This window comes from Corvus cornix, chromosome 1 (genome assembly GCF_000738735.6).
Source record: "Corvus cornix cornix isolate S_Up_H32 chromosome 1, ASM73873v5, whole genome shotgun sequence".
In the NCBI taxonomy this organism is placed as follows: domain Eukaryota; kingdom Metazoa; phylum Chordata; class Aves; order Passeriformes; family Corvidae; genus Corvus; species Corvus cornix.
The window spans coordinates 22,512,558-22,539,765 of record NC_046332.1 but is presented as its reverse complement, the minus strand read 5'-3'; the positions used below and the strand labels follow the sequence as shown (position 1 = coordinate 22,539,765).

Sequence of the window (27,208 nt, the reverse complement as noted above, 5' to 3'; positions counted from 1 at the left end):
GACAAAAATGCCTGTGAAGAGAAACAGCCACATGGGTAAATCTCTGCTTGTGGGGAGACAGATGTATTTGGGCTAGAGAGAGCTGACCTAAGGCCTGGGAGGAAGCAGGAAGGGTGGGACAGGGGTGTGCTCTGTTCTACCTCCTGCCCTCCGTTGATCTCTGCTTTTGATCTGTGCCCTTCATCCTGCTGGTGCTTTGCCCAGCCCCTCACTGCTTGCAGGTCAGCTCCCAGAGATGGCCAGGGAAAGGAAAGAGCACTGCTGCTGCCCTGCAGAGCCTGAAATGGGGGTGCAGCCATTGCTGGTCCCCTCCTGCCCCTCAGAGGAAGACCTGAGTTGTCAGACTGGAGCTTTGTAGGTAAAGGCTCTGTGGGAGTTGGCCACAGGTGTGTCATGGGAAGGTGTAAGCAGCAGGAATTTGGCATAAACAAGACACTGGGCTTGTCAGCCTCGTTCCAGGCTCTTAGCCTTGAGAGCTGTGTCTTTACATGTGAGTTCAGCACGCTCTGTTTAATTTCTGGGATAGTGCTGATACCAAATCGACACCTGACTGCTGCCGTTCGTGGCGCTTTCTGTCCTGCTGTGGGCTGTGGAAGCTGATGGAAGGAACAGGCTTTGCTAGAGGGACTAGTTCCCTTGGCTTTCACCCAGAGCTCAGATATCTGAATCATAAAGGGCTGTGGTATGTAGCTCAGCAGAAATTAGAGCTGAGGGAGCTGATCTGGTTTGGCCAAGTCTTTTCACTGAAATTGCATGGACCTTTGAGGTGTGATGGAGCCCCAGGTGCAATGCTGGGTTAAGTGTTACTGACCCAAACCTCTGACAGAAAGGGGATGGAGTCTTTTACTGGAAAAATCCCACCACTTGGAAGGACCTGGCATGCTGAACCAGAGGTAAGCATGTTCTGCCTGAGGGACATACTGGACTTTAGGAGGAGATGCCTCTCCTGCAGTGCCCCTCTTGACCATATGGGCATAAGGCACTGGCTGCCCTGAGACAGCACAGCAGCAACCACTGCTATGGGTATTTGGTGGCTGAGCTGGGGCTTAGTTCATGTGAAGATTGATTGGCCCTGGTAGGTGATGGGACCAGGCCTCACAGTCATGGGCAGTGAGAAAACATCAGCTGTGGGGAATGAAGTGGGAATCTATGGGGCAAAAGGGCCACATGCAGTCAGGGCATAACAAACAGGGCAAGAAAGGGATTTATCACCTTCAGCAACCGGTTCCAGAGCCTTGCTTGAAGCACTAGCAGTGCCTCACCATGTGATATTGTTAGCTAAATTAATAGTTCAGTGAGACATCTGGCTGTGGATGTCGTCAAGGCTTCAAATCCCAAAACATTTCCTGGTGCAGTGAACTGGCTCTGCTGTGTCAGCCCCAGGTCTAGACTCCTGGCAAGTACAGGAGGGGTTGAACTCAAGGGCTTCCAAGGGGTCCTGGAGCTAGGGACAGGTGGGGTAGGTGCAAGGGGAAGGGGATCTCTCAGCAGGACATGGTGTCTCACAACAGCATGCAGGAAGGGAAGGTATGTTGGGAATTGGCCAAGCAGAGTGCTTTGATTTGTCTTTCAACAGCACTCCCGAGTTTATGTTGGATTGGGAAGGTGATGGGTTTAGGTTACAGTCCTTTCCGGTACTGACAGATAATCCACTGGGGCAAGGGTGTCCATTCCCATTTCATGTGTGCATCCATGGACTGCTGGGTCAGGAGGTGCTGAGAGAAAAGAGCACTGAGCACAATGTGTCTGCAGAAGTGGGGATGGTGTAGTGGGGTGATGGCCTATGCATAAATCGTGAGCTGTGAACAGGGTTACCCGAGTTGCTTTGAAAAGCTGTAACAAGTTTTACAGCCCTGCTGTGAGCTTGTGTGCTAGTTTGTGCTGACATGTTGCTAGGAAAAAGGGGAGTACCTCAAACGGGAAGAAAGCTGTTTTCCTGTTTGTCCCCATCTCCCTGTCCCTCTCCATAATGAACTTGGAAAAGGTTGTGGGTTGTTCGGGTTCCCCCCTGCCCCTCCTGACTGCTGCTCACATCATAGCCTGTGTTCAGGCTGGGGTGTGCTGCAAAACTGCCAGCCTACTCCAAAGCCCTGAGCTGATCTTCCCTTCCTCCAAAATCTGGGGACCTGAGTGGAGTGAAGACTTCTGTACAGGATTTGGGGCTTGCTCTGGTTCCAGCTCAGTTAATGAGGATAACCTGGAGATCCCAGGAACCCTCCCACAGTGGCGCTGCTCCTCTTTGGCCTCCCAAAGCCCGTGGGTCCTGCCTGCAGGAGAAGGAGAACAGGTGTTTGCTGCAGGGACCACAGCCAGGACAGAGGGAACAATCAGTCTTTGGGCTCTGTGTGGGCAGCACTAAATACAACTTAAAAGAGGAAGGAGAAAGATAACTTCTACCTTGTGGATGCGCATGTGGGGTAGCTCAATGCATCCACCTTGCTTGTGTATCAGAATATGGAGAAAGCAGCAAAGCCTCAAGAGAGACAGTAACACAAGGCAATGTGAAGTCAGTGCAGGAGACCTTAGAGTTTAGGGCGTGGGTTTTCCCTCCAGCATCCTTAGGAACATGAAGGCACAGAGATTTAAAAAAACTGAGACACCACAAATTGCTCTAGGCACGAAGCTACTCTGTAAATTGAAACATTTTAAGTATCTTCCAAAGGCAAAAATCAAGCTTACAAATGCTTAAACATATAGTCTTGGTTGTCTTGCTTTTTTCCTTTTTAATTCTTATTATTTAAAAAGGTAGCACAAGTGAAAAGTGGATGCATGGGGAGAAGGGAGTTCTTGACAAAACACATTTGATTCAGCCTCTTTGAAAGTTTTAAGAGATATTCAGAATGTTAAGGCTCTTTGGACCTCTCTTCAGCACAAGTCAGATGCTGTGGGCATGCTTTAAAAGAGGGAACAAGAAGGAGCTGATTATATCTGGGCCACAGATGTGAAACAGATCTGCAAACCTTTTAGCTTCTATTTTGTAAAAGCTCATTCTTGAGTACTCATAATACCAGATCCTACAGTTGATTATAATTTCGCTTTGTAAGTCGTTGTGAGAAACTGGTTTAGTAATTCAGTAACTAGACTGTGGGAAGCTGGGCAAATTCCTTCAGCAACTTCATTTTGTGAGGACTAAAATGTTCCTCAAACATTTAGCTACTTTTTTTGTTCAATAACCCCTCTCTTTGTCACTAGCAGGAGCAGGATTTTGAATGTTGCATTGAATTTTAAAGCAAAAATCACAATCTGACACCGGGCAAATTTCAGGGCTGCTCTCTGGTCAAACAACACTTTATTTTTTTACCTGTGTTACTGAGGGAGGGACCTGATTCAAGCTGGGATTTCTCCAAATGCAAAAGCAGGTGAGGTTGCCCATGGCTATTTAAGTCACTTACCACCCACCACCAAGAGAAGGCTCAGTCAGGCCAGCCACTGGTAGTCTCTGGCAGGGAGGTGGCTTTCTGGCTGCTGTCGAATATGGGATACCCCTTCCAGCAAACTCAGCTCATTTAACCCTCAAGGCTTATTTCTTGTATGTGAAACCATGACACTTGTCTTCTGCTCAGATGGTGTAGTGGTGTGATTGCTGGTGGCACTGGGTGTTACTGGTCTCTTCCCGCAGTGACCACAGTCAGGGCTTGGTTGCAGGGTGGTGGTTCCTCATCTGGATTTTGGGACAGTGGGAAAAGAAGTCCACCAAAAAAATTCTGGTGCTTCTGCCCAGGCTGGTGAAATGGCTTTTCCTTGAGCATGTCCCACCTGTCCCGCTCAAAATAAAAGCCAGTGATGGCCTTGTCCGCACATCTTTCTCCTCAGAAAGGAAATGTTGTCCCTCCTGATGTTCACAGCTATGGGGATCCAGCACAGCCAGTTCATGGCAGTGGTGTGAGGGAGGCTGCTGTCTCCCTGGGCTGGGATGAATACAAGCAGTAGGGGCAGGGAAGGGCTCTGTCCTTCAGTGACCCTCAGTACCATATGCTGTGGGGGTGGGTTGAGGAGAAGAGGAAGTTTGGCTACATAGAAATGGAGAGAGAAAATAAATTTGGGGAGCCACTGAAGGTCAGAAGAGTAGTAAGTCAAGAGGCATGAAAAGAAAGTGAAAAAGCTGTTTTCTTGTTTTCCATAGCATTAGGGACAATGCCCCTTGAGTGCTTTGCTGATCCCCTTTATCAAAGGGGCTTGGCAAGAGAAAGCGCAAGGGGGGAGCAAGGCACCAGAAGGGTCTTTGCTTCCATCCCAAAGGCAGTTTGTAATCTGATTCCTGAAACGGGTCTTCAAGCTGCAAGGAAGCTCGGTAGCCTTTTTTTCCTTTAAATAGCTTAGCACCTTTTAAACCTGGCAGAGTGTTCTGGGAGCTGGGCCAAGACTCTGCCCAGAACCCTGCCCCATGGTCCCCATTGTCATTAGATGTCATTTTCTGCCAAAGAGGTGTGAGAGTCATCCCACAGCTGTCCCCCAGGGGTACTGACCACCCAAGGGCTGCTTTGCTAGGGGTCAGTGGTACAAGGGAGCGGGGACAAGGCAGGGGATGCTGCAGTGCAGTGAGTTGACACAGAGCCTTGGGTCTCAGGTACGACACAGTCCTGCTGGCACAGCCTCATTACCGAGGTCAGTTATCCTTCCTGCTGTGCTCTGCTGTTTCCAGTTTCTAGCAGCTGCTCTTGTGCTGCATGGCATAGATGCACCTGGGGTGTGAAAGTAGCCAGGAGGCAGCGAGGCAGATGAGCTTTGCCTCAGAGGGCTGGGTTGCTTCCTGCCTGTTTGCCCATCCTTCTCTTCAGCCTCCCAAGTCCAGGCATCGATGTACAACTGGCTGTGTGTGGGACTTCCTGAAAGCCAAAGCTTTGCTGCAGTGGAGAGGAATCCAGATGCAATCTTGGCCTGCCACAAGACTGTAAGTCAGTGGCAGCTGGGAAGTGATATGTTCGTGTCTAATTAATTATTTTCCTGGGAATAAAAGGCGATGTTTCTTGTTTGGTCTCTGTAATGAATCAATCATTTCTTTAGGTATGATGTGCAGACAGACATGGAGAAGCAGCTGGTGTCCTCGGCTCTGTGTTCACGTTGGTGTCTAGCTGAGCAGCTTCATTCTGGGATGGGAAGCAGCTGAGATCTCTGGTTTCACTATGGGGCCATTCCTCTCCCAAGGGAGAGACAGCAGACTCATCACTCCTCACAAACATCACAAAACATCACAAACATCACAAAAACTGCATGACACAGCTGACTCTGAAACCATGGAGTAATCTGTGATTTCCAGAGTGCCTGCCTTGTCCTTTCCCCCTGCAGCTGTTTCCCAAATGGTTGACATAAACTCAGAGCACTTTTGGGTTCACAGAGCCTCTATATCAGCGACTGCTGCAAAGCCAGAAACTTTCTCCTCCGTGCTGCAGTATGAGAGCTGCAGTGTGTTGCTCCTGATGGGTTTCCCTCTCCCTTGATTGTTATCCATGAGCAGCACAGGGTGGGCTGTGGTACTGAACCCCAAACAAACCCCTGGGTGGTGCCCTCCAGCCCTGAGTCTGGGGACTGGGAGGAGGTGCTGCATAACTTGGTGTTCTTGCCACATACTGCATGTTAGGGGGGTCCTCACCAGGCTTTGGAGTACTTTGGGAATTAACTTGACATTGGTGGGTTAATGGTCAGACTCAATGATCTTAGGGTTCTTTTCCAATCAAAATGACTGAATGATTCTGTGAAGAAACTGATCAGCTTGAAGCACTCACAGTTGGATGAGGGCAAAATACAATTCCTGTCTTTATCTGTATAAAGACCCATTTAATATGTCTAGTTAACATGCTGGAGAAAAAGAACTATTTGTGAAGAGAGACATGCTTGTTAAGCACTCAGTGCTGCCCACATACACAAATTCATATTTTTTTAATAAAGGGGTTTTTTTGCAGGTTCCTCATCCAAATGTGCTGACTTTTTCCTTCTCAGGGTATAGTGGGCAGGGTTAGCCTGACTGCTCCTCAGGGCCACCAGTGCCTTTCAAATGCCAGTTGTTCCTACTTCTGACTGAGGACCCCGGGAGCACCTGGGCTTGCGGTCCTGTGTGTCATCCTCATACCACTGTCCCTGCAAGGAAAACACTCAAATTCAAGCTGCCACCTCCTTCACAAGGGGCATTGAGTCATTCAGCTGTTTGGTTATTAGGATCTCAAGGCAGAGGAGGTGTTATGAGTAAATGGGAAAGGCTTTGCTGCCCACCCACCCTCATTGCTGCAATCCTTCCTCTGTGGCAATGCTTTCCTAACTTTTAATGTGTTTATCCCAAAAGCTGACGATAAATAGTCCCTGTTTGTGGGCAAAGACAATGACAAGAACTGTAATGGCAGACTGAAGGAAGAGAGAAAGGGCAGCCCCATGCCTGGCACGAAGGAGTGGCAGCTGTTGGAATAGCTCTTTCTTGCAAAAGTTTCAAGGGAAACTTTCTATAAACCGCTGGCACCACTCCCCAGTATGAGTTCAGCCTCTGCACTTCTACATTATTTATTTCTTCTCTCCCTAGAGGTCTGTTGCTTTGAAGTGTTTAAGTGCCTGTGAAACACCTGTGCACTTGAACATGTCCCTGGTGCTGTTTGCAGGGTCTGCCTGCTCTGCCTGGGTAACCTGTGCCTCCCAGAGCATCTAGAGTGGGGCACTTCAGAACAGAGGGGCGTCCACAGTGGGAGAGGAGCATGCAGAAAGCACCCAGGCAATCAGTGTGGCTGGAGATTGTGCTGGTTAGGAACGGCAATAGACCAACTCTTAATTTCTTCTTCATGTTTGGAGTGACTGATGTGGAGGCACAGGGCCAGTGCAGGCTGTTGCCTTATGCAGGGTGACTCTGTGAATGTTTTCCTCCTGGGAATAGCCCAAAGGTAAAGATAAGCTAATTATTTTCTCAGATCAGTAGTTGTCCCTTAATCACAGGCCAGAAGATTACCAGAGGGCTAGTTCTGCCTCTTCTTGCTCCTTACCAGTGTGCATGAATGAGATCTTGAATCCTGCTCACTCCCTCTCAGACCTGGGCTTCCTCCAGCAAACTTCTTGAGGAAAGAGCAGGAGAGTGCTGGGCATCCTGTTCGCCAGCAGAGAGTGGGGTGTGAATGAAAGAGAGGAGGAGACTTCCATGCTGAGAGCACCCTGAATTTCAAGGCTTTGGAAAGTTGTTCATCACCCCAGAGCAACCAGGTGAACGTTCTCACTGAACAAACTTGGTTCATCTTCCAGGCAATTCTTATGCATCATAAGGGAAGCAAGAAAGGGCAAATGGTTGAACTGGAGGCTTTGCTGCCTTGTCTATTCCTCTAAGAGGCTGTATCTGTAAAGCACATGAGTGTTTGATGCTCAACAAGGAGCTAACTTGGCCTACAGTCATTTGCCATGTTAGCACAGTATTCATTCATGTGCATTGAGACAGAGGGATATCCAGCCATGTGTCATTCATAGTGGCACTTTCCACCAACGTGATATGGCACACATGGGAACATATCAATACTTCAGCTTTTTTATACCGGTAGTTTCAAATTTGTATTTCAGCTCATGTAGAGAGAGAGAGAGTCAAAAAAACTGATCAACAGGCAGGAAAAAAAAAATCTATAAAATCTTGCTTTGCAGTTCATCTGATAAAGGAAATATATAGTGTGTAAACATTGTTTCTCATCAGGCTGATTCACATTTGTGTAACGAGCTCTGATTCTTCTGTCCCTTGCACTGTTATTTCCCCTGACATCACGTACCTCTGTCCTCTACCAGTATAAGGATGGTCAGAACAATGTTTTTTGTTTGTAGCAAGAGAGGAGATGTGAACACTACCTATGCCAACAACTCTGGACAACTGGAGAGCATCTTTATAAATGTATTTATAAAGATAAAACCATCTCCAAACTCTCCATTCATTGCACTATTGCCAAACCTAAGAAGCCAAGATAATTGAAATCTGCTGGCATGGGAAAGCAAGGACACCTAATGCTGCCACAGTCACCTGCACATGGATGGTGCTGCACTCACCAGGACTGTGTTACAGACCCTTGGCTTTGTGAGTGACCCCTTGACTGCAAACTGGTGCTCTGAGCTCCTACTCAGCCTGCAGCCAAAAGAGGCTTCTCACATGGGACACCTGAGTCTCTAAGCAGGGAGTAACTGTCCAACTAAATACTCAAAAGCCAAGCAGCTTGAATCTGTCCACTGCTCATGCCCCAACACACCTCATCCACTATCTAATATGTTTGGATGGCTGTGTTCCCTCCCAACATCTTGATCATGGGAAAAGATGCTACACAGGGTTTGGGTGAAGAGTCAGCAACAGCTGGAAGGTCATGGGGAATAGGAGTGCTTCAGGGTGGGCTCCTATGGATGTTTCCATTGCCTTGGCTCAGTGCCACGATCTTCAAACTCAGTGGTTTGGCCTCAGACTGGGCTCAGAGCTGGATCAGCCTGTCCAGCAGTTCAGGAACTCACAAGCTTTGATGTTTCATATCAGGCCCCCTGCACCAACTCCAGCTGTGGCCCAAGCTTTCAAGAAGAGGTTCAGACAGGGGACCGGTGTTTGGTTTTGCATTGCACTGCCAGACAAGAATATCCTGTTGTTATGTGGAATCACTGAAAACTTTAATAGCATCCCTAAAACCTCCCTCCCCTCCCAAAGCATTTTGCTGCTCTTAGCATGTTAGGGAGTAGTGACAGACTCCCGCAGCAGAACTTGCAGGATTGAGTGGTCTTGGCAGAGTAGCTGCAAAGGGCATTGTGTTTAATAAAAGGGCTAAACTTTACAGTTAGGGTTTTCCCTATGTCTTGAAGTGAGATTTGGTCTTTGGATGTTAAGTGCTGGGCTGATGAACACAGAAGATACAAACTGGCTCCCTGCGTCCCTCTGGCAGCAAGCAGGCAGGCACTTTTCTCCTGCCCTGGGACACTCGGGGCAGATTCCCTGCAGATTCCTACTGTCCTTACTAAGGAGGCATGATTTGCAGCGGTGCTGGATGCCTGCAGGTGCTGCCCTCCACAGGGGCAGTCCCGGTGGCTCGGCATCGCTGGGAATCAGGCGAGGGGGTGCCAGCAAGGGCGAGGGCAGGGGGAGCGGGGCAGGGGGGAAAGAGGAGCAGCGGTGCTTGCTGATGCTCAAACATAGGTCTTCCAATGGAGGGACCTGCCGCAGGGCGAGGGCTCTCGGGCCCCACAAGTCAAACTGCACAGAGTCACAGTTAGTCATCATCATCATCATCGTCGTCGTCGTCATCATCATCATCATCGTCATCATCGTCGTCATCATCGTCATCATCATCATCTTCATCGTCGTCATCATCTTCGGTATTTATCTTCCCAGAAAGCACGTCCTCTATCCAGTCCTCCAGCTCCTCGGCTGTGGGCAGGTCATCATCATCTCTGATGTCCATCCAAACGCTGTCAGCCTGCGGGGACAGGTGATGAGGGATTAGCTGCCCTTGGGAACACGGGGAAGAGATGGGGTACACAGCTTTTGTTGGGGTGAAGGTCGGACCACAGGTGGGATGCAGGGATGGTGGCGGTGTTAGCTCCCTCTGACACAGCCTCTGCACAGGCTCAGCCAGAGCATCTCTCTGCCCATGCATTGGGATCACCACTTCCCCCTGGAGTGCTGCTGCGTCTGACCAGGGGCAGTGGGACTGGTCAGCAGGTTTGCAGGAGTGTGTGGTGGTGCTGTGTGCCCTGACGAGATGTGTGCCCACTGCCTATACCTGTGAGCAGGAGCGTTGCCCACCTGATGCTTTCCTCACTCTACCTGGACAGTTCTGTAGACTCCAAGCCTACGCAGAGACCTCAAAGAGACCTCTGCCAGCAGCCCCTGCCTTACCCCAGTTCACAGGACATCAGTGTTTCCCTCCTTCCGTCCAGAGCCCTTCTGGGACCTCTTCCTTGGAGCCTTTACAACCCTCTTCCAGCACCCCTTCTCCCCAACCTCACCTTTGTCTCAAGACCCTGCTCTAGACTCTCCATCTGTGATAATGGTTCTTGCTCTTGGAAGACCCTTTCCTCAGATCATCTCAGCCATGCTCCCATGCATGGCTGAGGTAGCACATCATGCATCTCAGCTGAAGAATGGTGAGAAACACCAATGCCCTGGACTGCAGGTACCACTGCTCTTTCCCTCCAGCTGTCTGCATCACTTCCATCAACCAAAGGGGATGGGGGAATTCAGTAAGAAGACAATGACAAAATTGTGGCTGTTACCCAGGGACAGCAAGCTTGGATGGTCTCTGAGGCCTGGAAATGAAAGTTTTCCTCTCTGCTTTGCCATAGGTTCCTTGCTTAAATGCCTGGATAAGCCCCTTTCCCTTCACTGTCTCCCCTCCATAAAACAGGATCAGCCTCCTATTTTGCAGAGGCGCTATGAGGTTATCTCATTCAGCATTTGATGTTGCAGAAGCAAGTGGTCTTCACATATCAGAAGAAAACTACCAGCTTTTGCAAATGAATCCAACTTCTTTCCCTATCTGTGTTACCTAGTTCTCTTTGATTTATGGCTTACTAAAAAGCCAGACCAATTTCTGCTCAAGGAAAGCTGTGTCTCCCATACAATATATCCATCCTAAATCATCAAAACGGCAATAAAAAAGAGCCATGGAGAGACATGCAGCTCTTGCTTCACGCGAATGTTCATGTCCCTAACCTCAGGACTGTTTGTGTGGCAAAAAGTGACACTTTTAAATAATGGGAAGAGGAGTGGCTCCATTTAACCTTGAGAAGGTGCTGTGCAAATAAAGCAGCGATAATTTGCAGGGCATCATAGCCCTAGTCCTGAGCCAGTCACCACAATGTGATGAGCCACCTGGGGCTGCTGGGAGCTCTGGTGTTTGCATTGGCAGGTTTTTACAGAAGTGATGGGGTCACAAGGGTTATGTCCACTGAAGCCAACAGCAGTGTTTATTTTCACTCTGTTGTTTAAGTCCCACTTTGTACCTATGTAACTTGGTTGAATGCAGTGATGTAACACTGAAATAACAAAATGAGCTCAATGTTTGTTTTAGATATCACCTGCCAACCTAGAACTTTCTTAAATCTCTCTCGAGAAATCAAAAAAGGACTTAAGAGGAATGAAATAAAACCTGCAAATACTATAATCAACAACCTGAAACATTTACTATATCAAAGCCAGATAATGCATGAGTTTTTATGGGTCTCTGAGTGACTGCTGAATAATAAGGCATGTTCTTACCTAATTCTGCATTCTATATGACTCTCATGCCACTGAGAATCCGACTTCCATGAATTTCCACTGATTGCTGTTTAATGTAGCTTTGACATGACTTAAAAATGACCAGTCACAGTAAACATAATGAAGGGAGATACTGTACTAAGGGCTAGTACTAAGGGCAAAAGACTGGAAGACTTGAGCTCTCTTCTGGCTTGTCCATTCACTTCTCCCATGATCTTAGGTGACACATGACATTTTGGCCCTTTTCCCTTTTGTCTCTCCCTTAAAAATTCTGCGAACAAGCCTTAACTCCCTGGGTCTTCACTCCCTAGGTGTCTGCCCCATGGTCTGGTGGAGTACTGCTCTTTTACAGGCAAAAAGCTCACATCCAGCCAGGGCTGAAACTACTCCATGACTCCCAAGTCAGCCTCTCAACCCCCTCGATGGGATGAGCAAAATCCAAGGGCTCTGCTTTCTTCACAACACCGTTGCTTTGTCTTCCCCACCCATCACGTCTCCCATGTTAAGGTCTTGCAGCATCTGTTACAACAGGAGGCACAACCATCCAGTACACCCTTGCTGTTCCTCTTCTTCTGGGGCGATACAGGAGAGAGGATGTGGAGGCTGGAAGCCAGGTCAGTGTTGAGTCAAATCAGCACCCAGCCCCACACACTTGTCCCAGCTTTAATTCCCTCACTGCTCTCTTCTAACGAAACATCAAGTTCACTTATGACTCAAATTTCAAACATGAACTCAAGCACCAATTTACAAACACTTCTGCGGTGGAGAGATTGCTGCTGCCAGAGACACTTACATACCCACACAGGTTCATTTTAAAGAGTTTAAAACAAACACCCAGCACTTAAACATTAAAAATAAACTAAGGTAATAGGTAAGCCAGGCAGGAGCATGCTGCGTTACAAGCTCTCTGATCATCTGGAGTGTTATTGTCAGAAAGAGGAAAGAATGGTTTCTCTCTGTGTCAGGGCTGTGAAGCATGTTACATTGCACTCAGCAGCCCTCATGAGATCTCTACTGGTGAGGGTCAGATGGGTCCCTCTCCCACCTGCCTTTAAAGCCCACAGCGTGTGGGCAGCACCAGATCAGTTCCATAGCTTGCTGGTTTGAAGGCAGCCATAGTGAAAACAGTAGCTGCTAGAAAGTTGTCCCAATAGCACAGCTGTGGGTGCTGTGGGTACTGTTGCTCCCTCAGCTGTGCCAAAGGAGCACCTGTCTCTGCAGGTCTCCCTCTGCAGCTGCTGCCTGTGGGATGGTGTGGAAACCTTCATTGCCACCTGGGGTGTGGGGCTGGCAGCTCTCCTCTTCCCACCTAAATCTCTCCAGCACTACCTGCACAGCAGTGGCTGAAGGGGAGGAGGGCCTGGATGAACCCCCGTGCATGCTCCTTACCACAGCAGGATCCCTTCTTTACCAGTTTATGCTGTACTTCTGTTAAAGCTGCGTATTTATTTAGTTTTTTTCAAGCTGTGCAGTTTCTCCCTGTCATCTGTCAGGGAAAGTCTTTCCCTCCTACACTCAAGCTGTGCCCTTTTGCTTCTGTAGAAAAAAACAACCTCCTTTTTCTCCTCTTCTCTTCCGCTAAGCATGGCTTTCTTTCCCCCCTACACACACTTTTTCTCCACAAAGCCCCCCCAGCCTGTCAGAGCAGGTAATGGACAAAGGTGTGTGTTGTGGGTTGGGACAGAAATGCAAGAACTTGAAACCAAAACTGGGCAAAGCCCTGAATCCCAGGCCACAGAGGCTGGTCCTGTCCTCAGCAGGTGTGGTTTGTGTGTGATTTGGGAGCAGAAACACACTCAGACTAAAGCCCTCAAGTCCAACATCCAAAGTGTTACAAACCCTCTGGCATGTGGGAGCGGTGAGGTCTTCATGTTTTTTTCCCCAGGGAAAAAGCCTGTTCTACTTGCACTTAACAGTGGAAATCCCACTGATTCCAGTGTACCTCAGAACCCACCCTTTCTAGCACCCTAATTTTGGGATCCCTGGATTTTCTGGGCACATGCTACTCACGTCTGTGACGTTCACCACCCCGATCTGTGGTCTGAACAGGTCAATCTTGAAGGTCTTCTCCCAGTAAGTGATGAGCTGCAGGAGAGAGACACAAAGCTCAGACAGGGGTGTTTGCAAGGCCTTGTCGCATTAGTTCAGTCAGCTGGGCTGTGGAGCAAGGAATGTGCATCGATGTGTACACAGGAGAGAGGAGATGCTGCACGCAAGCTTGGGCTGCCACACATGGCAAAGCAAAGTGCTGACTCTGGGGGTGTTCCCAAATCTGCCTTGGGAGGCAGACCCAAACAAGCAGCCTTCAAGGGGATGGCCTGTGGTCCAGTTTCCCATGCTTCCCTGTCCCAGATTCCCTGGGGCAATTCCTGCACTCGTGTGAGCACACGCACACCCCCACACACCCCCTCATGCCCACCCCATCCACAAATTAAACCAAGAATGGGAAAGAGCCTCTGCCACTCACCAGAGGAAAGTCATCAGGGTCAATCCAGACAATGCTCAGGTCGGGATTATCGGTGTTGTCCCTGGCAACCTGCTTCAGGATTTCCAGGAACTCAAAACCGTCTGAAATGATATACGAACCACTGCAACTCTCTTGCAAACGCACAGGCACGTTTTGCTTGTGGGTTTTTTCCCTGGCTCCCCTATGCACACAGGCGTTGTTTATAGTTCTCATTAAAATGCTGTCTCCCAGCGCTTTCTTTTGATAATAAGGCTTTTAATTTCAAGCATCCTCCTCGGGTATTGAAATTAGTTACACATGAATTAAGCCTCATAATCCTTCCGTGGAGTGGAACAATGTCACTATTTTCTTGTAGTGAGGGAGGAACTGAGCTCCCAAGAGGCCAAAGCTTTCCGATTTGCTGATGGCTCTCAGAAGCACTGATGCCACAGTTTTTCAGGAGTTGGTGGCCTCAGGTTTCCCACATGCCTATCCCACACCCAGCCCTCAGCACTTTCACAGAGCCACACAGAAAGATGGATGAAGAGTTAGGGAGCAAATCCTGGTATGGGGGTGGAGGGAATGACTTTTTTTCCCCAGGAAATCATCTGTTTATATCCAATTTTTGAGTCCCACCAGCACAAACACCCAGTGGGTGTTTACAATGCAAACAAAGCACGTGAAAATACACTTTCTTGAAGGATGGAGAGTCACACAAGGAAGAAAATGGCCTCCTACCTGGGTCGTCTTCTTCAGCAAAGGCTACGATGTGGATACCCTCCATGTCATCCTCCTGGAAAAAACACAACTATTACTGATGCGCCAGGGAGGGAGGATGGAGTCTGGGTGGTTGCTGGAGATGAGGAGCAGTGGGATGCCTTCAAAAGGGACAGTTACAAAGGGAGGCTTGACTACTGAGACACCAGAAATGGGAGCTGAGGTGAGGCTGAGTCATGAAGGTATTAGGTGCTGAAGGGGGTAGTTTGGGTGGTGTTGTTGAAACTGTTCAGATTAAAATGAGGTGAGCACCATGATGGCAATGGCAAGGGAGCTTTTGATGGTGTGAGGCAAAAGCTTCTCTGCAGAAAAGGTCAAGGTCCCTCTAGCATGAGAATAGAGGCTCCCCCTTCATGCCTGAGGCCACCTACCCTCATAAATTTTCAGCTCCCGGGGGAAGGTTTGCAGGAAACAAGTATCTGCCACCACACTCAGCCCCAAAACAAGCTCCTTTGTGGCCAGCAAAGGAGGTTTTCTCACAATATGAGAGGCAAGGTGGCTCATTTGGGCCCCTTTTTGGAGGTGAAGGGTCCCTGCTTTAGGTGAGGGTCTCTGTGAACAGTGAGGGAAATTGAGTGGGGGGCTCATTTTGGGGGTCCAGTGAGTGGAAGACAGAAATTACAGCCTGATGGATTACTTTTCTCCATGAAACATGTGAGTAATGATATTGGCAAAGGCCAATGGATCTGCTGGCCGGTTCATCATCCGCCTGCTATGAATGTCATCTCTGAATTATCCCATGGACCGGTTTCGCCTTCCTCACCCACCGTCAGTCTCGGCTTCCATTTCAATTGGTATTAATGCAAGAAAAAATTCCCATCTAAATGCTAATTTCTTTTCCCTTCTGAGCCCAGAGGTGACAAAGCCACCAACAAAAACTGAAAGGGAAAAAACCCCCTGAAAGATTAAGTGGAAAACATTATCTTTAAAAACAATAGCGGATGCTGAACCTTTGTGGATGTCTTCAGGGAATATGTTTTCACCAGGACATTCTAGGCAGATTTACTTGGGATTCAGACCACTTGCAGCTGGCAAAATTCACACTGTTGCTTTTTCTACGTATTTGCTAGCATAATTGCTATTTTATTTATTTTGTCAGACAGCAAAATAAAAAGTTTATATCTATATGCCATATATAATTACATGTATATACCTCTATAATGCAGCTCTATTCTGGCCTACAAAGCAGCAAACAAAACTGGAGTAACTCCAGTGAAGGCACTGAGGATGTTGTGAACTTGCAGTGAGATCAGAATCCAGCCCCCTGTCTTCTGTAGTTATGAGCCCACTGCTCATCGCAAAGGCAAGCTCTGTATTCCCAGGCTGCTGATTAAACAAGCGTCCCACCACTGGGAGTTCACACTTTTTAGAATATGTTCAGTATGAAAGTGAAACCAGTGCATGTGAAATTTGGATCTCCCTGAAGCTCCATTAAAAACCTTGGAGGGGCTTTGGTGGATCTTGGAAGCTGTGTTCTATACAGAATCTGTATTTCAAAACAAAATGAAAAGCTATCATGCCTAAGTGACTCATAACTCCTGGTTCAGTTTTATTACCTCTTGCCTTGCTGTATTAAAGGCTCCCAAGGTTTTTGCCACTTTGGAGTCCCGCAATGTTTCATGTTACACAGCCAAGAAGTGGACATCTGAATGCTGTTATAAATGTGTTGAGCCTTTTGGAAGAATGACTGCATCTTTCTTAATGTCTGTAAAGCACCTGTTCAGTTTTGTTTTTCAGCGTTCATCTGGCCCTTGAGGGCCCCTGACCAGCTTTTAACATCATATTCATTCACAGTGAAGGGATAACTTGTTATACACACTTTTGCTTTCATTTTCACCCTTCCCTTCTTCCCCACCCTTGCAGACCACAAGAGTCCTCTGTGTGTGATAGGGGACACCATGCTGGTTAGTTCCTCACAGTTGCTGATTTGCATCTTGCTTGCATCCCAAGAAGTGCAACCAATGCACTATCTGCTTTGAAATTTATATAATCAACTGTACTACCTGCCTTCACTTGCATTTTGAATTGTACAGTGGCCCTGGTACTTTTACAAGGACATGTAGTGACAGGATGAGGGAGAATGGCTTTAAACTGAATGAGGGTAGATTTAGACAGGATGTTAGGAAGCAATTCTTTACTGTGAGGTTGGTGAGACTCTTGAACAGGATTCCCAGAGAAGTTGTGGATGCCCCATCCCTGGAAATGTTCAGGGTCAGGTCAGATGGGGCTTTGAGGAACCTGGTTTAGTGGAAGGTGTCCCTGCCACAGCAGAGAGGTTGGAACTACATGATCTTTAAGCTCCCTTTGAACCCAAACCAGTCTATGAATGTTAGTTTCCATGGGACATCTGCACGATCTCCGTAGCTCACCCAGCAAGCAGGCCACAGAAATCACCCCACCACCAGCACTGAGGACCTTTAACTGAGATGGAGCATCCTTGGGCAGGATCACTACCCAGGCCCAACACCTCCCTGGCACACTGCTTAGCTTTCCCTCTTCCCTCTGTGGAGCAACAGGAACTGGCCTGCTCTGCTGCACACAGCATTTGAGCACACTGTTTGAACTCAGGCACTAGGCATCACAGCCAAGGCTTTTCCTTTTTCCTGGAAGAGAGACAGCAGCTTTGCAAGGAAGGAAAGGTAATGTTTTGCCCAGCCAGAGGGCAGAACTCTTGAGGGCAGTTTCTTGTTGGGAGGTGGCAGGGGGCACAATGGTTCCTACCACACATGCTTACCCACGTCTCATACATGTCCTCTGGGCGCAGCTTCCTCAAGGTGGCCCTGAAAGGAAGACAGAAACGCTCTTTAAGGACATATCCAGCACTGCCACACATGACACCATGGCACGTTTGGCTGGTGACTGGAGTCAGCCACCACATTTTGAATGCAAGGATGGGAGCACTGTGGGTCAACTTATGCCTTTATTTATGGTGATAAAAGCCTGCCCCTAGCCCCACTGGAGTCACTGCAGCCACTATTTCTGCTTGGGGAAATGACATACTTCTCAGTACTGGGATGTGCTGATGAATTAGCCTCCACACATGGCAGACAGTTCTGTCTGTGCTGAGAGCATGGGTGACCCATTCATTTTTGTCTTGCAGTCCCTGAGACATTCCTATTAGGCTCTGTCCCCCTTTCTCCTGGTTTCACCCCAGCATAATTTCAGCACAGAAATCCTTCCCACCTCTGCTGAAGCAAAGAAGACAGAACAAACTCTGGGAAGAAAATTTAGATCCTAATCACCGTTGACAAGGAAATATAAACCTTAAGACCGGTCAAAGCAATTTTTTTTGAGAAGTAGTCCATAAAGGATAAAAGATAAAGAGCAAATATTTTCTGATAGATTTGCAGCAGAAAGCCTATCAGAGAGCCTGGCAGGCTGAGAGTTGACTGGGGTGTTAGAGGGGCACTCAAGAAACACAAGGCCATAACAGACAAGCACAAATCATCCTTTGCACATCTGCTTGCTGTGGTATCAGCTGTTCAGGGAGGATCCCCCAGCAGAGTGGGTCTCCCTGGCTGACCTGCCCCAGAACCTGCTGCAAAGTGAAGTGTCAGTCTATGAGGTTTTGGAACAGATTGGTGGAAGGAGTGGCAGCATGTTGCCAGAACCAGGTGGAATAAGTGAGTCACTTCACTTTGCTTCGCAACCAGAGCAATGGAAACAAGGGAACATTTTTAGAGGTTCCTAAAGGACCTGAGGAGCCACGGAACCGAGCTGCAGTTAGATCAGAGGAGGGGAATCTCCTGTGGATTAATAACATTGAAAGGTGGAAATGAATAGTCAGTTTTCATGACAGAGGGAATTAACCAATTAAGATTTATAGTATATTCTTTGGCATGATCATATGCATAATGTATTTTCACATAATCTGAAAAAGATGGGAAGTAGGAATATGGCAGCATTTGCTTATCATATCCAATTCTTTGGCAACCAGCAAAGGCCTGACTATGAGTTGATGCAGAGGATCTCCTGAGACTTGAGTATCTGCATGATAGACAGACATATAGCAAGTAACACACTTGCAGAAAACCAACCCTGATTGTACAGGTGCAGCAATGGGTTCTAAATTAGCTGTAATTAATTACTGCCTCTCAGGAAATGGGCCCAGGTGTCACAAATTGAGAAAGCATCAGCTCCAAAGGAAAAAGGCCAAAAGAAGATTGCAAACAGTTGGGAAATGGCCAGCTGTTTGCAATCTTGCATTATGGCAGTGGACAGCTACACTGTGAACTTCCACAGTGAATTTATGTGTAGTTCTGGTCATCCCATCACAGAAATGATATGGACAACTGAAAAAGGCACATGGAAGCATGGCAGTGGTGAGTGAAGGTATGGAATGACCTCTATTTGATGAAGATTCAATAGGGGAGAATTCTTTATCTTGTGAAAGAGGTGAGTGAAGAGGGATTTGGCAGGTATTCTGAAAAATCAGGAATGGTAAAGAAAATGTGAATAGCTTAGAACACAGCCAAGGTTCTAATAACGTCAAGGTAACATTGTGGGTTTGATCCCTGCACAGGCCATTCACGTAAGAGCTGGACTTGATGATCCTTGTGGGTCCCTTCCAACTCAGAATATTCTGTGATTCTCTCCCTATAGATTACCTTAAGTATTAACCATTGTTCCTCTTAAGACAAGAGTTAGTAGGTGTCCAGAGAAATTATTAGGTAGCAGGTACAAACTAAACAAATAAGAATGGGTTTTTGCTGTAATTCATAATTCAGCTGCTGAACTCATTACAATTTGGTACATTCAGCATCAAAATAGAAATAAAGTAAAAACAACTACAGAAATGGAAGAAATAGCCGCTAAACACAAGATCAGGGATACAATTTTTCACCCAGCAAGTCCTTTCATTGTTGATGGTCCAAAACTAGAGATTATATCAGGTGAATGCATATTATGTATTTAGGCATACTTGTACTTGGCATAGAAGACACTTTCCCTAGCTGTTTTCTGGGGAAACTTTTAGAGAAAGGAAACTCAGTGGGAAGGACCTGGCCATACCCACGTGTACTAATCGCTGTGTTGTGACTCTGAATACTTCCCTGTGTTGGAGGGAGTGAGACAAGGGGGGTTTAGGTAAGTAAGAAAGAGCAGAATTCAGCCCCCGTGTTGCTACATCACAATTGCAGAGAAGTGGGGGTCCAAGCCCAGCATTTTGCATGTGAAAGAGGCATCAGCTCAGAGGACTGTACCATGTAATTTGTATTTGTGCAACTGAGAGTGAAATCTGGGCTAAGATCTTGGAGCGGCAGTGACCACCATGCCCAGATGGACACCCATCTGTGCAGCCTTGGACGAGTCACCCCATGGTGCTGAGCACCAGCTTCCTGACCTTCCATGGAGAGGATGAACTATCTCACCACAGCCTGCAGCTGCCCAGGAAAGTCTCACCTGGGAGGCTGTGCATGAGCTCCTCCTGGGCACCTGCTTCAGCTCCTGTCTCGAGCTCAGCAAATACCAGTTTCTATGCAGGGTTAGAGGAAGTGGTAGTGAATCCTGTCTGGGCATAGTAGTGGGAAAGTTGTTTTAGGAAGCGCTGTTTAAGGCATGCCAAAGAGTCTGGATACAGCTGACTAGTGGTAGCTTTTCCCAGTGATGTGATGGGGCTCCTTCAGTGGGATGGAGAGATGCCAGCGGAGCTTTGCATGTCTGAGGAGGGATAGTCCATGACTATGAAGAGAGAAAGTCTGCTGTGTGAGGGGGAGGGGGCCACTGGTCCTCTATACCTTCCTGCAGGGAATATCCTGCTGGGCCCTGTCTACAGGGAACCAGCACATGCCAGCTGCTGAGGTTGCTTCATTTTAGTCTACAGATCATCTCCATGTCTGACTAATTCCAGCCTGTGCCTTTAGGTCCTTTACTGGTGGTAAGGCAGGATGAAGCACTTCTGCTCTGAGAAGCTCAGCACTAACTACTGGGAACATATTGCTGTCACTCCAGGCTTCTTCCCCTGCCATGGCAGCACCTTGGCAGGTTTGGGATTTCAGACATATGATTTTATGGGCTCCTTTTAGTTCTTTTCTGAGCTTTGGCACTTGCAAAATACATGGCCTACCCCCTTGCTTCTACGAAGCACCGCAGAACAACTTTAAATATGTAAGACTTGGGGGCATTCCACTGCAATTTTGTGCTGGTGAGGAGTTTGCTTTATTAGGATAGTATTTAGATGACTGTGTTTAATCAGCCTTCTGGTGCTGCTGCCTGGCAGAAAGAGCTTGGGGGAAAAAGCCATGGGAAGGACTAAGGTCAAGAAGCCTAGGAGGTCAGCAAAGTGAATTGTGGGTACATGGAAGATAGAGGAGCCCTTCATATTTCAGAAAAAGCAGAGAACTGTTTCTGGTGAGTCTCACATTCTGGAGATCATCTCCTGTCTGTGTGAACACAGACATCCAGCTGAGCCTGATTTGAGATCCCCCTTCTCTATAGATGGCCCTGCTTTCCTCAAACTTGTCTGGTCTCTTGATTATCTGCTGGGAAATGCAGTTTTAGGAGCAACAGGTAGCCTGTGACACTCTCCTGAGAGGTGTTTCTAAGGGTATAAAAATACGGCACCTCCTGCATAGCTACGCCCTTATACTTAACCCTGTGCTTTTACACCGGATCAGCCTCTCTAGTGACTTCCAGACTATTTTTGGTAGCTGAGTCCCTAAACAACTGTGCAATAAACCTGATTGCAAAAAGCATGAGCATCCACAGCTCCTGCTGAGTTGATCAAACACTGTAGGTGCTCAGCACTGTTCCCACATGAGGCTCAACATAGCCATAACAGCTGTGGCTTCTTCTCTGTGCCTACAGTCAGCAGGAGCCTCTTAGTCCATTATGGTTCCTCTGAGCTTGGTCTGAGCTCTAGACACATCTGACATCAGGAGAGAGATATACCCATTAGTAAAGCTGTTTTGGGGAAGGAGGAGACTGGACAGGATTGGGATTTGGCTTGAGAGGCCTTGGAGAGGGTCATCTTCTGTACAGACCTAAATTAAAAGCATGGGCAATTAGGGTAAGGATTCCACTCTCCACTGCCTTCCAGCCTCACTGCTTTTTGAGTGAGGACTAACCGGGGAGGAGGAACAGTAGGAGGAGAGAAGCTGTGTTATCCCAGCTCTATTGTGGTGAAATCTGACTTCTGTGCAGATACTTGCACCTCAGGAAGTAGGAAAAAAACAGCCACAATTTCAAACCTGGGTCAGAAACTCATCAAAAGGTGGTCATCATCCTAATTTTTTTTGAGAGTGATGTGCAAGAGAGACAAGGTCGCAATGACAGACACCTTTACCCACTTCCCTTGTCCAGGAGCACCCTATATGCTACATACCTTCTGTGCTCTCTCACAAAATCAACCAGCTCCTCTTCTGAGTAAGGCTTATCAGGGATGTGAACAGGCTCATCCATAAAGGGTTCATAGAAGTCCACCTCGTTCATCTTTAGGCCTAGCTTCTTGGCAACCTGTTGCAGTGCAGACAGTCACAGGTGAGGGGGCCTGATGTGCCTCTTTGCCTACCCAGAGTCTCCTCTGGTGGCAGAGCTGAGATCAAGGTCCTTGCTCTCTCTCAGAGCATGTGCTCCTACGGGTGACCCACAAAACATAATGGATCTTTCCTTGTTTAAAAACCCACTGATGCCCCCTACGCTACTGGTATCAAACACTGGGGCAAAGCAAAGCCAGAGTCAAGGGCCTGCAGACCTAGAGGAGCTGGGTTCCAAACCCACATAAGGACCTGCCTCCATCTGGCAGAAATGGCCTTTTATCTTGCGACAGGGCCAAAATATCAATGCAGACACCAACACCCCTGGAACACTGAAAATGAGAAGCTGAAACCAGACAATAAATCTGGGGACATCCTGAGCTCTCAGAAAACAGGTGGTGGCATATGTGAGCAACCATGAAGGTCTGTGGATGCTTACCCCTTTGTCAAACGTGGCAAAGAATTTGACGTACGGCTGGAAGTGTTCAGCAGCTTCTTCAAATGCTTTGAAATCTGGAAGGAGAAAAGGAGAATGAAGAAGATATTTCACATATAGCTGGCCACACTCTGATCAGCCCAGAAGGTATTGGAGAAGAACAAATATAAATTACTGCAAACTCCATCAAATGACGGCCCAATGTTTCTTCCCTTCCAGGGTTTACAAAGAAGGATGATTCCATGTGGACCAACATGCTGTGCAGTCCCACAGTGTTCAGGAAAGCTGCAGAGCCCAGCATGACACACTTAACTGGGGCTGAAATCAGCAGCCCTGTGAAGCAGGTCCAGGGGTAGTTCAGCCTGGGAAATACATGGAGTTGCTCCAGCATTAAGGATTGCTGCCATTCCCTAAACAGTCACCAAGTGTGATTAGGCATGCTTCTCCTGCTGCAGGAGGATGGGGCAGGAACCAGGTAGGTTTTTACTGTAACTACTATCAGGTCCTCATGCTGTGTTCAGGAAGGATGCTTTCAGCCTGGCAGGAGATTTTACAACAGACATTTCCCACCTTTCTTCCTAGTAGTTATTACTGAACAGTCTTAGGGTCACAGCCCTGCCCAAGCTGCCCTGCAGCCCAGTTTGAGAAAGCTGAAGAGAGAGGTGGGTGGGCTGTTGCATTGCAGCAGACCTGGTGATATGTTGCTTGTTCAGGTAGGAATACCTGTCTTTCTGCTAAAGGCAGGACATGCCAGGGTGGGGTGCACACTGCCAGCATTGCCCCGACAGCAGGGAGAGCACTTGGGGCTGGCAGAGGAGACTGCAGGGCTTGACAGGGAAATTCTCAGGTGAGGATTTCTCTAGGCTTGTGAAAGCTGGGTTTGCCCAGAATGGTCCCTGAGCTGCACATCCCTCAGGGCGTGGGACCAGCCTCTTTCTGGTCTTGGGGGTGAGCAAGAGCAGGTCAGTGCCTCTGCCAGGGTGCCCCAAAGGGTCCTGCTTACTGCTGCTGTATAGTTTGCCAAGTTAGTATTTAATAGCGTGTCCCCCTTTCCCTTCCCCTCCCCCCTTTCCTCCCTCCTACTTTGATCCTTTGGGCTCATTGCTCACAAGAAGGGGTGCTTTGCTCCTGTTAGTTGCTCTCTCAGTGTAACTGTAACCTCGGCTGATTTTTGGGTGAGGTAAACTCCCTTTACTACAGGAGCCCCTGGATTATGGCCCTCTTCTCTTACCAGCAGACACCTTGCAGAAGGGTCACCGCTGTCATTGTAGGAATGCTCATGCATTACACCAGCAGAAACTTGCCTGCAAACCCACTCATCCTCCAGCAATTCTCACTCTGTCACAGGCTGCCATATACCACAACACCCTTCATGTTCATGCAGAACAACCAATGCCTGGCCCCCAGAGCTCCCAGGCAGGCTCCAAGCCCCATGCGGAACACATTTATCTTACGTTCTGAGTCTTCTCCCTTGAAGTAGCCAATGAGTTTAATTTCGTCGTCGATCTGGTCAAAGGCCTGAAGCTCCAGCTTGCTGTTTATGACCTCCACGGGGTCTTCTAGCAACTGCCATGACAAATGCATGTGGTAACGCAGTGATTTGCAGCACCAACCTATGCCTGGCAGGGTGTGTCACAAGCAGCCTAAGCAGGGAGAAAGAGGTCACCCAATTTCTCTGCTGTTGGAAACCCTACTTATTGCTCTCTGCCTTAATGTGAGGAGCCGAGAGAAGCAGGTCACCTTCAGAGGGAGACATTAGTAGGTTCATTGCAGAGGTGGAAGCATCGAGAGGGAGGTGATAGAGGACTGGGTAACCCAAATGGATGCTGAAGGACCTACTGTGATGAGGGATAAGGGGTACCAATTGCAGCTGGCTTCAAGGAGGCCAAGAAGTAAGAAGAACAGTTGAAAGGAGGTGGTATGAGCATTGTGAACTCCTGTGAATGATAGATGTGTGTGTGTATATATATATATATATATATATATATATATATATACTTTTTTTCAAGTGTCATTTGCTGGAAGAGGTCATTGCAAAGATCTTGCTTTTGAAAAACATTAAAACCAGCATGCTAGAGGGTGGCCAAACAGAGGTTTGGAACAGTAGAAAGTCTGGATGTGAATTTTCCTGGCTGATCCTCCTCCTATACAAAATAGTTTAAACCTATTCTTTGGTCATATACACATCACAGTGTTAATGAGGAAGATGGAAGACCTATCTGGCACTTTAAACTGTCACTGATCCAAACCTTATTTCTCTTTTCCTAACTAGTCACTGCTGGTGAAAAGGTTCAGTCTGATTATTTTGCCCAGCAATTGTGGTATAAATCAAGTGTGTTTTCACTAGAAGAAAAAAAAGCAGGCAAGCCACTGCCTACAGAGGAGTAGAGAACTTCTGTGTTTCTTTTACTTTTCAGATCAGGCTGCCGACCCCACAGATGTTTCTGGTTTTATTTCCTTGTTTTTCCAGGTATTTTCCTTCCTGAGTGGAAAACATAAACCCAGAAACCCTTGCTGTCTTTCTTTTTTTTACAGAACATGCTTTTTCAGTGCCACACTACATGGCATAGCAAGCAAAACCTCATGAAGTCCCTTACAGCTCTGGTGTGAGGCTGTGCCTCTGCTGTGTCCCTGCTGTGCCCACAGCAGCATGTGCAGTTTCCTGCTGCCATAGTGGCCTGAGCCATGGAAACTTGGGATCCCACTGCTGCAGGGTCATGACAAAGCTCTGCCCTGTCTGTGGCGCAGATGCCCATTTCTGTCCCTGAAGCCACTTGCATGTGTTTTGGTCACAATACCCAATGCACTCAGCCACAGACATTGTCATAGGAGATCTGAGGTTCTGGGGATCAGTTTTTCTTCCCTGGCCATGTCTCTCCTTACCAGCAGTCCTGCACCACAGGTGACCGTGTAGGCAACCTGCCACCCTGGGAAACAAACCCTGCCTGCTCCACTGCTCACCTTACTTCCCTTATCTGCATTACTGCACAGCCTCTTACAAAGAGATCCTCACTTCAAAGGAAAGCCAAGCCACTGCAAAATATTTTCATAATAAAGAAAAGACCATGGTTTAGGTCTGTTGCCTCTCCTAGGAATAAAATGTAAATAAAGAGAAGTGCAACATGTAGATGTGGGATTCAGCATCTCTTTTGCATTTAGGCACAAAGGGGAGTACATCATTGTGCCCATGCATGAAATGACCCAAGACCATTTAGGTTTAGGGCCTTTATCTCCTCTCACTCATGGCAGTGCAATTTGGGAAGTTTGCTGAAGAGATCCTGTGTTCCTTGTGTCTAGAAATGGGCAAATAGTTTGCAACATAAACCTTTTTCAATGCACTGAGCTCTTTTTAGTTGCTCTATGACAATCCTACTTCTTGGATATTCTTTTTTTGAAAATAGCTCCTTTAAAAAAAAAGAAAAAGTGTGAAATATTTTGAAAATGGCAAAGTGTTTGCACATGGGCTTGCTAACTGAGGTGGGTGAACAGCAGTCAGTTATCTGGATTGTTGCTGATTTCCATTCAAATACTCCATAAATAGGAAAGAGGGCAGGTTGTCTCTAAGATATAAAATGGCTAGTGGCATATAAGGGTACCACCTTTCCTGGGAACTCATGGTCAGGCAAGTATTGGGGAAGATGTCAAATGCCATCTCTACCAGTGAATAGCAAACAGAGACGAAATTTCAAACAAAGATACACTTGTTTTTTTTAAAAACTAACTATTTGCAAGGTCTTCTCTGAGAGGTTTTATCTAGCTCCAAGCTTATCCATGCTTACATCCAAGAGGAATTCCACCAAAACATCTGCGGACAGTTCCCCATCAAATTCAATCAACCGCTCGTCCTTAAAGACATAGAGACTTCCCTCTTCAAACAAGCCTGAAAGAAGAAGACAGGAAACAATACGTGGTTAACATGTTGTAAAAAGAATGTTTAGTGCAGAGTGTCTTGCTTGTTATCCCAGCAATTCCTCCTGGGAAAATGCAATTGCCAGTTTGCTGTGTTGGTCTAATTAGAAACAAGCTGGACAATCCCCTGACTGATGTTTCATGACGCAGGAGACAGACTTCAGCCAGAACTGGTGCTCGCTTCTTCCCAAATGCTGAACTTTTCATTCAGGTCACAGTCTGGTCTCAGCTGGAAAAATTCTGCACCAGGAACTTGTTCTAGCTTGGCTGTCTATCTTGCAGTAAATACTGGGCTCTAACTGACAGCTCAGATTTTAACAACCTATCACTATATGGAAAATGGATTTTGATTCAGGTTGTGCTCACTGTCCAGAGAAGGCTGAACTATGTGAACATCACCAGTGACCTGAAAGTGAGCTTCAAACTGTCTGAGGCTTAGCTGGCCTTGGCAAAAGGGTTAGGAAGCAATGATAGAGATGCCACAGACCACAGGGTGACAGATTTCAATGCTGTATCACTGGACTGAGGGCTGAGTGCCACAGAACCTCGTTGGAGGCTCCAAAATCAACAGCGCTGGCCTCCTGCAATGCAGGATGGCAGGGTACCGCAGGCCAAGGAGATTGGTAGTTTGATTCTTCTTGGAGAGAAGCTCTTGTCTTTAGTTTAGCTCCCATTACCACTCACAGCCTCTAATTTAGGGAAGAAAATTACAGCCCACTATGCTTAAACCTTAGGTTTAGTGGTATATTTGTGTACTGTTGCGTTAATGATGTGACACAGTATTTCTGTATTAATTTGTGGGCTAAAATTGAAGGCACTGCCAGCCCCTGGAAGGCAGCTGTGTCCAGGGGTGACAATGCAGCAGCCTCCCACCTTTAGAGCAGATTCCCTCTTTTGCTCTGGGGAAAAAGCCAGAATGACTGGCACTGAACTGCCAAACCATTGCAAGGCTGTGGCTGCCCCATTTGTTGACAGGGGCTGGTGACATTTGG

General features: G+C 47.5%; 1 protein-coding gene across 1 annotated transcript in view; it reads right to left on the bottom strand.

Annotated features, from left to right (window-relative positions):
* Window positions 1-2,612: 2,612 nt before the first annotated feature.
* The window catches only part of CASQ2 (calsequestrin 2), a 39,621-nt gene continuing 15,025 nt past the window's right edge, over window positions 2,613-27,208 (bottom strand). Inside the window, exons 3-11 of the mRNA XM_010395965.4 lie at window positions 26,087-26,187; window positions 23,762-23,873; window positions 22,311-22,384; window positions 21,721-21,851; window positions 17,134-17,179; window positions 14,361-14,415; window positions 13,644-13,744; window positions 13,187-13,261; window positions 2,613-9,392 (exon numbers count right to left, since the gene is read on the bottom strand). Coding sequence (XP_010394267.1) covers window positions 9,186-9,392; window positions 13,187-13,261; window positions 13,644-13,744; window positions 14,361-14,415; window positions 17,134-17,179; window positions 21,721-21,851; window positions 22,311-22,384; window positions 23,762-23,873; window positions 26,087-26,187 — 902 coding nt within the window. The 3' untranslated portion in view covers window positions 2,613-9,185. The remainder of the gene's footprint in view (window positions 9,393-13,186; window positions 13,262-13,643; window positions 13,745-14,360; window positions 14,416-17,133; window positions 17,180-21,720; window positions 21,852-22,310; window positions 22,385-23,761; window positions 23,874-26,086; window positions 26,188-27,208) is intronic.